At 42.0% G+C, this 12,043-nt stretch overlaps 1 protein-coding gene across 1 annotated transcript in view; it reads right to left on the bottom strand.

Moving 5' to 3' along the window:
* Positions 1-6,945, bottom strand: part of LOC129095442 (E3 ubiquitin-protein ligase NEURL1-like) — a 73,314-nt gene extending 66,369 nt beyond the window's left edge. The window contains exons 1-2 of the mRNA XM_054603877.1: positions 6,874-6,945; positions 6,410-6,655 (exon numbers count right to left, since the gene is read on the bottom strand). Coding sequence (XP_054459852.1) covers positions 6,410-6,655; positions 6,874-6,945 — 318 coding nt within the window. The remainder of the gene's footprint in view (positions 1-6,409; positions 6,656-6,873) is intronic.
* Between the last annotated feature and the right edge of the window lie 5,098 nt (positions 6,946-12,043).

Below are 12,043 nucleotides of genomic sequence, written 5' to 3'. Positions count from 1 at the left end.
GTAAATGGAACCTTGGGCCTTAATTCCTTTTCCCTGTAGCGATCCACGGACAGAATGAAAAACAGTCAATGAGAGATAAACACAGAAATCAGCCTTTCCAATCAACACCTGCAAACATCCCAGGCAAGGAACCGGGATACATTTTGGGTGGGGGGCTGGTTTCCTCCCCCAAGAATGTTTTAAAGTTTTTGCCATAAAACTATGCAATTTCAATTTCGTTAATAACACCCAAAAACCTTAAAAACAACACTTGCTATGGATGATATTTTATTTTCTACATAAATCACAGCCTTTGTCTGAACATTTAATTCTTCAATGTTTGCCATGTAAAATCATGTTAGCCATGCTAGCTTGGCGGGAAGCGGCTTGAATAACATTCCAAAGCTAGGCTATATTTTGATGAATAAAATGCTAACTGTACTGTACTTGTTTATCTCTTTTCTAGTCTTTCTATCACTCAAAGATGCTGCCTGCCCATCAGGACTCTAACTAATCATTTATCATACATCGACATGGTCTATCGTACCGCCGATCCTCTGAGTGGAGGACCACCCTGCTCTACCACTGAGCCACCGTCGTTGGGTAGCAACAAGTCTCCTCTCTATATACATGCCCACTTTATGGTGATCCCATGCAGGTTTTTGCATGCAGTATAAATGTGTTATTATCACCTATTCTGAACTTGTGTATTTGAATATTTCTGCATACTGGGTCCCTAACAGTCTGGAATTAGATTCATTGTGTTAGACTGGAGGGCTGAGACTATTGTAACAGACGACATCACATCACCCCAATCCTGGCTTCTCTTCACTGGCTCCCTGTTCGTTTTAGAATTGATTTTAAGATTTTGCTGATCACTTTTAAAGCACGTCTGGGTCTGGCCCCGACATACATAGGAGAAATGTTGACCCGTATGAGCCCCTCGCAGCCTTAGATCCTCAGGTGGGGCCCTTCTGGCTGTTCCAAAGTCAAGACTGAAAACCAAAGGCGACCGTGCTTTTGCCATAAGGACCCCTCGGCTTTGGAACGACCTGCCGGAGGAGATAAGGCTTCAGAATCAGTAATCTCTTTTAAATCTCTTCTTAAAACACATTTTTACAGATTGGCTTTTATGTGATGTCGTCGTTTTATCGGTTCATTTTCATTTGGTCTTGGTATTTTATCTAATATTTGTTTACTATATTTTACCATTATCACTTGATTTTATTTATTTCATTATTTTATTTATTTTATTTTATTTATTTTTTTATTTATTTTATTTATTTTATTTATTTTATTTATTTTATTTATTTTATTTATTTTATTTATTTTATTTATTTTATTTATTTTATTTATTTTATTTGTTTGTTTATTTGATTGTCACTTGTTATTTCATTTTGTTTCTTATGCACTGTTTTGCTGGCTTGTCTGTCGAAGCACTTTGTAAACCTTGTTTTTAAAAGGTGCTATATAAATAAAGTTATTATTATTATTATTATTATTGTGGATCTGATGAACTGTATTCATGTGTGATGATGTTAGTCCTCATAGTAGCATCTTTACATAGTGAGACCATTGACCTCATTATTAATGACCTGTTGGGACCTCTAGGATGACCTACAGACTGAGGGCGTTCAGAAGATTTATGGCCCTCTAGGTATGTTGACAACATGGGGGTTTCTGAGCAGTTTCCCATAGAAGTGCTTTATATCATGATTTATTGGGAGAATCCAAACAATTCTATTGGAAATCAGACATTCACCCCTCCATAAAGCTAGAATGGAATGACCTTTTTTCATAGCAACATTTATTTTTGACAATGCAACAATTTAATTCCGAGATTGGAAGTAAAATGGGGCTCCTTAGATTGAATCGCCACAAAGTGGATTATTGGGTCACCTCGAATGGAAATATTGTTTATTGTAGCTTTAAGCTGGATGTAAGGCTTACATCTGATTTATTGTATTAGACAAAATAGTCCCCATCTGCCCTGTCACTAATAATTGAGGACAATGTGGAAACTGGGAGTCGTGATGAGCCAAAATAGGTTGAAGACAGTGCATGTGAGCGTTTGTCACAGACGTTTGGCAGACGGGACGTTGGGTCGTAGAAGTAGAATAGAGGGTGAGGTTTACTGTACAGACTGTCAACTGTTTTCATTTGTGATTTTGGGCTCTATAAATAAAAGGACAAATCTTTGGTTTGAAGGATTATCCTCCAGTGGTCTCTACTATGTTACTGTACAGTATCCGAACTAGTCAGCTCATCTGTTTGGATACGTATATGTGTGTGTGTGTGTGTGTGTGTGTGTGTGTGTGTGTGTGTGTGTGTGTGTGAGGTAACAGCATGCCCTTGTGGTGCCCTCGCAGTAGTATCATTTAAGAATGAACCATGCTGCAGGGTCAGTGTGCTCTAATGAAAAGGCGATGATGTACAGCTCAGACGAGCTTTTTCACGCTGCACTCCTGTCTCCGTCTAAATGGACTGTGTCACAACTCAATGGAAGCAAACCCTGCCAACCTATAAAACACTTTCCACAAACGCATTCCCTGTCCCGTCATAGGTGCTGTGAGATGATCAGGTTGAAAAGAAACCGCACAACTTTGACCTCCTGGTGTTACCATGTCATTCCAAAGCATTAAAAGTGAAGAACTCTCTCTCTTTCTCTCTCCGTCTCTCTTTCTTTCTCTCACGGTCAAGGCTCATCTTCCTGGTTGGATAATGTTCAAAAAATGAACTATATTCTATTCATAAAAAACTATTTAACAGTGATAATTGAATCAGCTTACTCAGTTTGCAGGTATTACACATGTATTACGTAAGTCAGGCAGGGCTTTCTCATTCAGGTGGTGTGCATCTCAACAAAGATGGAGAAATGGTCTGGAACTAAACTGTTGTTACCCATGAGGCATTTCTCTACAACTTGTCTGCTGTTAGGCGACATTTGCATTCCCCATGTCTCTCTTTGTCTAGCAATCACTCTGTTATTCCAGGGAGACACACACACACACACACACACACACACACACACACACACACACACACACACACACACACACACACACACACACACACACACACACACACACACACACACTACATGTCTTCTTCAGCTACATATGTTTGGTCTCAGTGTTTCTTGTCTGTCTGTATCACCTACTGTGAACTTCCTGCGTGTCTTGCTGTCAGACATGATGATGTGTCAGCGTCTTTGACTGAACACCATGTTCCAGAGCATTTGGTGCTGCAGAACCCCTAAAGGATCACTCTTGTGTAAATGCTGTCCCACCATCTCTCAGTCACATGACCTGCTGGACTTAGGGTTATTTGAAGCATATTAGGCCTCGGTTACACAGCTGTGTGTCCAGCATTAACACATGCGACCTGCCTGATCAGAAAGTGATCGGATATATTTCATGGGCGAAGGTGCTGCTGTTAAACGGTTTACAAACAAATAATTTCCTACAAATGCTTCAAAATAAAATTCCTCTGTTATTTATGCTGCTTATTATTGGTAGACTCGTTTAACTAAAGAATGGCCGCTAAAACATCTCCGCTGATAAACACGTGTTCCTATAAATACTTCACAAAAAAAGACCCCCGTCATTATGTTAATTACAGGCCAGCCTGGTTCTCCTCCTCTCTTCTCTTTGCTCTCCTCTAGAGAGGTTAACTCCTGTGTGGGAGGAAGATGATGGAGATCTACGGCTGATAAATTGTCTCGCTGAGATCTGACCATAATGCGAGCCAGGCCACCTCGTTATGAGATCTGGCTGATCGAATCCCAATGCGAGCTAGACCAGACAGTCAGTGTGTCCTTGCATGACGGGAATGATGTGAAGTCATCACCACAAAGCTGAGTCAGCAGAATAAAGAGTAGGTCGTTTATCCAGCTGTAAACAAATGAATGTCTGCACAAAGAACTGAGTGTGCTTTTGAGACCTGAGTCGGAGGGATGTGTGTGCCTGTTTGGCTCTCATAAACTGCATATGTGACTGAGTGCATTCATCATCTCCTCGGCTGAGCATTGATCAACAGATCTCTGTTCCACAACCAGCCAATCACGGCCCACCGTCCAGCCTCGTAAACAGGATGCAGAGCAGCACAAACACATCCCGTCCTTTCATTACTGAACGGCTGCCAGTGACGTCGTTTGGTGCTCATCCCAATCAGCCATCATCTCCCGCTGATAACGCACTCTGGAAACCATCACCATGGGAACTGTTGCACATGTTATGGGTGGTTGTCAAGGGAACCTTGCTGAATAATGGCCCCTCTTCTCTCATGCACCGCCTTGCCTCTCTTTGCCTGACTCACTTGTTCTGCGCTGTGTTCCTGCTCTCAGAGAGTGTGCTGGAGATAGAGGAAGAGGATGTGAGAGGTCAAACTGTGTGCTTGTGGTGATTATCCCAATGACAGCTCCTTCTTAAACTCTTCCCCTCAGCTCATTTCGCCCCATGTAATCCAGATGTAACAGCAGGTCCAGCATGGGTGGATGTGGAGGTGAACTTTTTTATACTTCACAGGATTGTATTACACTTGAGACTAAGCCCAGAAGGTCCTGGAAAGAGCTTTAGAGTAGGTATGTGAGAATATGTTTGGCTGTACGAAGCACATTTTATTGATAAACTTTTGATTAAAGTACTCAGATGGATTTAGTTACTTTAGCTTGGCTTTGTGCTTATAAACACCTGCATAACATGGGCGGCTGTGGCTCAGTGGAGAGCAGGATCGTCCTCCAATCAGAGGATCGGCGGTTCGATCCCTGGCTCCGGCAGTCCATGTCGATGTGTCCTTGGGCAAGACACTTAACCCAGAGTTGCTCCCGAAGGCTGTGCCATCGGTGTGTGATGAATGGTGTGAATGATTAGAGAGACCCCGATGGGCAGGTGGCACCTTGCATGGTAGCCCCTGTCATCAGTGTATGAATGGGTATGAATGGGTATGAATGGGTGTGAATGGGTGAATGATTAGTAATGTCAAAGCGCTTTGAGTGGTCGGAAGACTAGAAACGCTCTATACAAGGACAATCCAATATTATTATTATTAACTTTATTTTTTCTTCTCTTTGAACAGATGCATTTTTAGTATGTATGAATCCCAGCTAACAAATGCATTTGAAGTTACATTCACATACCATGGCTAAAGGCAATGAAGACATCATCTTACAACCTGCAAATGAAAAACACATTGGCTTGACAATGCTTCCATTTTTTAATACTTAAAATCTTGCTCGATTCCACAGCAACCAAGAAGTGCTGGAAACCCCCCCTCCCATATCCTGGTCACATGAACAAAACTGGTCAAACAAACACAAGACTTTCACCCAGGAGACAAGGTTTGTGTCCCATGTCAAACCAAGTCATTGTTGATCTACTTCACCATAGTTTTGTTCAGTATATATTTTACTCACAGCAGCAACATAACAAACATCCTTATTTTATCCCCAACCACCATCTTTCCCTACACCTCACCAAGTACTTTTTTGGCCTAAACCTAACCAGGGTTTGGATAGTATGGGGTAAGGCTGGAGCTACCCAAGGCCACAGATCCCAAGGGGCCCCAAGTTCACCATGACGTTTTTGGTTATTTGATTGTCTATACAATTGTCCCAGTAAAAGAGTGACAATGAACCAGTGTGCACAATACCAGCACCCTGGAACTGAAGCACCTAAATGGAATTCAGCCATCGTTCACTTTATTATTCACACATTTGACGATAGCTTATCAACTTCAATGAATACTGCATTGTAACCGTATTGTGCAGTGGAGCTCTGGATCATTTCCTCCTTTATTATTTATTTGTACTTGGTTTTCTGAAAATATTATGTTTGAGTATACAAATGAGGCTTTATCTAATGTTAACTTTTGATGAATTAACGAGGAATCTACAGACACCACAAAGACAAGGTAGTAAAATATTTACCTCATTTTTCCACCACTCTGACCGGTTTGGAGGCAAAAAGTAAAATCTTCAAATTGATCAGTGCATAAAAAAAAAAACACATTCTCACTCGTCAAATAGAGAGACCGAAGCACTAGGTACCCCCTAAACTTCTGTATTCACAGGAAGTGAGGTTTAGGCAACAATACCATTAGTTGGGTAAAGGACAGGAGCGTAGTTGACGTTAACTTGACTTACTAGCCAAGAAGCGACTCACGTGTCTGACTAACAACACTAACAAAACTAATGACTCAACTAAGATGACAAAATGTCAACTTCGCAATATGATTAGAAAAAGACAGGAACAGTGGTCTCCTGGACCAAAGTCCTGTGTTTGTTTGACCCATGAAGAGGGCTGGTTTGGATCAAAATGAGGTTGTAGCCTGTTGTCTATTTATTACGGCTGCACAGAGGCACTGCTCCTGTTGTAGCAGTTTATACGAGTTATGGATCTAGGAAGCTCGAATCTGAGAATATCTTTCACACCTCACTCATCAGCAACAGGCCCGCCTCCTGCAGCCGCCTGCAGCCTGCAGCCGCCTGCAGCCTCCTGCAGCCTGCAGCCTCCTGCAGCCTCCTACAGCCTGCAGCCTGTAGCCTCCTGCAGCCACCTTCAGCCTGCAGCCTCCTGCAGCCTGTAGCCTCCTGCAGCCTCCTGCAGCCTGTAGCCTCCTGCATCCTCCTGCATCCTGCAGCCGGAGCCGGGAGCTGTTCATCAGCACCCCCACACATCTGATACCGGAGCGCCAGCAGCAGCACAAAGTGGACAACACAGGACTTCAGCTCCGTTCCACATGAAGCTTAGTCCTCTGCATGCCGTATTTAACTTCGGTATTCTATATCACACATAACTACTCGTTTTTAACTACATACGTTCATAATTAGGCTCCACGCGGTGCGTTAAGGTGTCAGTGGTTGAGCTGTTTGCTGTGTTTGTGGCGTTCACTGACCTTTCTGAGAGTTCCGGAGTCTGTGAAAACCCTGCTGGTGTCCTGTTTGTAGCGTCGGTAGACCCGAGACATTGCTGCCCATGACAAGAAGATGACAAGATCCACGTCTGCTCAGAATGATACCGATGCCGCCGCCGGCTGTCCCGCTGAGACGCTCCCCTCCGAAGTGGAGAAACAAAAAGTCTCTTTGTGGGCCGAGGACAGGAGTGAGTGTGTCCTTGTTTCTAAAGTCAGCAGCTGTGTCCCTAAAGCGGCAGAGGCATCAGACACAGTGGAGTCAACGAGCGGCGATGACGGGAGGATGATGAACCCTGAATGGGGCTTTTGGCTCTCCATCACCTGGACGACTGGATAATCCTCTGCAGCAGAGATCGATGTGGCACTCTGCTTCATTGGAAACAGTGCACGAGTTTCAACATTCAGCATCTCTGATGTAGCAAGCCTTATTTTTAACAATACAATTGTAGTTTGACCACATACACTTTCAATGTTCCGGTTCATAAAGTGGGATTTATGCTACAGAACAAACCGGGCTGGAGGCCTACAGGCCTGGCTTTCATCCAACAGCCAGCGTGTCCATTAGGCTCATCAGGGTCCGTCTGGTCCGCTCAACGTGCAGTCTGTTGGGAATAGGACCAAAGAGGTGTAAACACACATGGCTAATGAACAGATATCAAGGTTCTTGGATAGTGTAAAGCTGCCATCTAGTGTAAATCAACAATAAACAAGAAAACAAAAGAAGCCAGTGACGTCATTAATGAATTCTAATGCAGAGCAATCCCAGAGGACTTCAGTGTTGTTCTGTTGTGTTCTGTTAAGTGAAAGAACATTGGAGGTGAGCAATGACAATAATAAATCACGATGGGACAAACCTAGTGCTTCCTTCATCTTTTAAAGCTCTATAAAACTCCCTACGTCATCCTCAACATGTATGCCTTGTTTATGTCACAAAAAGTGAGACTGAAAATATAACATATTTTGGGGTAAAGTTGTTTAAATAAGTGTTTTTAATGGTTGAAATGCAGTGACACAATAAGTAGCCCACATTTACTCAAATACTGTAATGATTCAGAGAGAAATATTCTAGTTTTTACTGCACCACAGGTGATTTTTCATATCAGGATTATACATAAAACATATGATGCGCTTAAAAAATACAAAACAACTTTTAAAGATTAAACCAGTTCCACCAAAGAAGCAATATTTCCCATCTAAACTTCTCACATTATATTTTAATAATTCATTGAGGCCTAAAGAAGTGAAAGTAATCAATATTTAACATAATAATGAAAATTAGAAACAAAGAACAAAAAACTACTCAGTGTTGTTTTTCCTTCTCTTTTTCCCACTTATTTATCATGTCATGACCCCTCTAATTAGTCTTGTGGTACGTTTGACCATGTGACTACCTAACTGTTTATAAAGAAGCCTCGGCGGTGGCCATGTTGAGAGCTGTATGGATGTAATCCCTCAATAACATGCTCTGTATTTTGACATTAGCACCTTTAAGTAAAGGATGTGAGTGATTCCACCTCTGAAAAAAAACACCATTAAGCTCATTGAATTGATAGATTTAGGTTTATTCATTTATTCATTTCTTAGTTATTGGGTGTTATATGACAATAAATAGGGACCTAATCCATAAAAGGTTAAGATTATTACTGTACAACCTCAGATAAATACCAAACCCCACTAAAAGGGAGGTTGGATTCAACGTACATTACACTAATCATCTTTTCTCTACAACATAGCGACTGAAAGGGATTGAAATTGAACTTTTTCTCCATGAGGATGGGAACAGACTCTGGAAGCTCCAACCTCTTACACAATTATCCTTTAAACATTCAGACTGTGACAGTTTGTGTCTCCATTTCTCAGTTCTCAGGAGGCAGAGACTTGGAGAAGACACTTTGCATCCTGTGGGATATTAGATAGCTTATTATAATACTGCTATTATTATTCTCGATATTCGTTTCTGCCTTTGAAGAGCTGAGAAAATGTTGGTATGACCTTAGATTTCAGGTTTTTCATATAGTAGCAGCTGAAGTAGTCTCAAGCAGAGCTGGGAGTGAGCTTCAGAGGTCTGGTAAGCTTCTAATGCTGTGTTCACACCCAACCCACAGACAAGATTCTGCTCGCGTTACTCATTTGAGTTTAACCCCGAGATCCAAAAGTGTTCATTTCCGCTAAACATGCAGAAGAGGAGGAGGGGGTTACCTCCATGTAGACATCATCAACATTTCATCAAGCATGGCCGTGGTAAGCACTATTCCGGCTCGGTACGTGTTGTGGAAATCATGTTGTTAAACCGAGCTGTTTTCACTGTATGCTGCAAGGCTGATTTAATCTGGTCATTTATGCATAAATACGTCAGCGATGCTATGGTTTATACACAGACATTTATACACAGAGAATAATGGGAAGACGGTGCAAAGTTTATGGCTGTAAGCTTTTAATAATCATAGTACCTTGGCATTAGCCTGACCTTAGCTCTGAATCTACACCACATTCTACCTTTTACCTTTTGCTTTTACAGTCTTCTAAAAGCAGAAGATGAAAAAAGCGCCCCAAAATCAATAAGGGAAATGTTACTTTGTAATGCTGAACTGGTGTAAGAAGGGAAGAAAGCCCCAGAAGGATACAGTCATACTGGCCATCGATGGCATATATAACTCCAGAAGTGAAGCACATCAGCTCGGGGCATCTTTTTCATCTCTTTGCTCTTTGATGTTTCCAAATTCAGCTCTAGCAGGACCTCCAGGTCTGTCGGGTCTTCAGAGACATGGAGAAGAAGTAGGAGTTGGAGAAGGAGCTGAAGCAGCTGTGGGGGCCACAAAGGCCATCATCAAAAGCCTGACAGTGCAGGGCCAATAGGGCCCAAAAAGGAGTACAGGAGACTGGAGCAGCCAGTGATGGACTGCTCCAGTTTAAGGTGAAGAAAGGAGATGGACAAGAAGGCAAGAAGCCACCTTACACACACAAACACACTGATACACACACCTATTCACACACTGGGATGGTCGTTTCACCATGTAAACACTAACTTGGCAGCAAGGTATGGATATGTCCAAACTGGGTTTTATCATCATATTTTTATCCAATATGATTTTTGGTCAAATCACTTTTATTCATTCAGCTCACGATTGCACATTTCCCTCAAAGGTCTTTACAGTTACACTCAGAGGTCACCCTTTACCCATGACCTTGAGAGATTCGGGAAACATAGACTCCGGCAAGAATGATGCACAACCGCAGAGAATGTATGTTTCTTCCTTGTCATAAGCTGGTGCATACATTACCCATAATGCAACTCCACTATCTCAAGAGTCAGGTGTGTTGTTCTAGTGGCAGCTAATGCCGACTCGAGCAGCTCGGCCTTTTCACAGCAGCCATGTTGACATGTCGTTTGAGGGTAAACACAAGTGTAAATATTAACATTAATTATGGCCTTGTTCCATTTAGGTTGACCAGGACACTGGTATTGTGCATGCTGACTGTGACCCACTAAATAGAATGGGACCATTATCAATTACACCTGTGTTTACCCTGCAATGACATGTCGATATGGCTGCTGTGAGCAGCAGGTTACAGAGGTCGGTGAGCTCTTTCTAACTCCACACAACCTTTTTTCATTTTCAGGCTTGTAGTCTTTCACTGTATGAAGGACATTACTTGAAGACATGTATTAAAACCACAAATACTTTATACTACATTTTTACGTATGTGTAGTAGGGTTGAAATGCTACATGTTTAGTTTTTTATTAAAACAGACCCCCCCCCCTATTTTTGTTAATAATTGAACTATTCTTACACTCTTCACAGAATTGATATCCAGGTAATACACTATCACGTCAGTAGATGGCGCTTTGGTACCGCTGTGGATCCTTTAGGGAGACCGTAGCCTCAAGCTCGGCTCGTGTGCAGCTCAGAATAAAAGCAGCTTTGGCCTGAGAGCGGCCTGACTTTGGTCCTCTTTCTGTCGATCCACAGGTACTGAAAAATATGTTTATGTCTTTTACTTGGGTTACGATCTAAGGTGAATGGAATGGTAATTGTTGGGTAACGTTGTAAGATGATTTCGAGATGTAAAGTGTAGTTAGCTTCATTTTGGCTTCATTTTGAAGCTTCATTTTGAAGCTAACTGTTCCGACCAGCGGCGTAATGCTGCCTAGCTAGCTCTGTCCGTTGGTTTCAGTTAGACCGTAGTTGGGAGTAAGTAACGGACATAAGCCTTCTGTAGCTTAAGATTCTGTGTATTATGCTACTACTGTATAAATGTTAGCAGAACTGTATGTGTTAATATGTGAGATATTTTGAGTGTTAATGTGGAATATAGGAGAAATCAATTGAATTAATACGCACTTTTCTTGGGGAGAATGTTTTATCTTATTTATCGGTCACACCATGTTTTATGGAAACTGAAATGTTTTGGTATGCAATTGAGTTCAGAATAAAAGCAGCTCTGGCCTGAGAGCGGCCTGACTTTGGTCCTCTTTCTGTTGATCCACAGTATATTTATTGGTGACACAGAGCCTCCTAGCCTGCGTAACCTTTGCTGCCGGTCCAGATTCCCCTAGCTCTGGTGCCGGTAACATGTGCAGTAGGACTCCTTGCATACGTAAAAATGTCCAAACAGTCCTGCTTGGCTAAAAAAAAGAGCTAACAGCTATCATATGGAGGTTGCACTAAGTTATGTTATGATGAATTTAAGCTCTATTCAGTAAAACTGAGTATTGAGTGTCGGTAAAAGAAAATGTTATTATGATATGTTCAATTGTAATCTTGCTAGATGTAATTTTTTTGGTAGGAAAGTTGAGGAGGATCAGAGAGGGGTTAAAAATAAATTCAGGTACCAGAGCCGTAGTGTTTGGCAGGTACACCAGCTGACCTGGAAGTGGATATGCTTTACTATTCAGTTTGCTTCTACGCCTAGAGACTGTGAGGGAGCTACATCCAGAGAAGAAGCCATGGGGCAGGAAGCCTTTCTTCTTGCCCCAGAGGCTATGCCCCTTGCCAGCCGGACAAAACATGAACAAGAGACCCAGGTTGACAAAATAACAGAATTCCCTTAAAACTGTGCAACCGATACTAAGAAAGGTATTGGGAAGTACAGAACAGTGTGTGTGTTGCTTACTGCATCAGCATTGTAACCACAGGAAATGACCCACAC

The sequence above is a fragment of the Anoplopoma fimbria genome, chromosome 9 (genome assembly GCF_027596085.1).
Source record: "Anoplopoma fimbria isolate UVic2021 breed Golden Eagle Sablefish chromosome 9, Afim_UVic_2022, whole genome shotgun sequence".
In the NCBI taxonomy this organism is placed as follows: Eukaryota; Metazoa; Chordata; class Actinopteri; order Perciformes; family Anoplopomatidae; genus Anoplopoma; species Anoplopoma fimbria.
The sequence above is the reverse complement of the archived record's forward strand: the minus strand, read 5'-3'. Positions and strand labels throughout refer to the sequence as shown.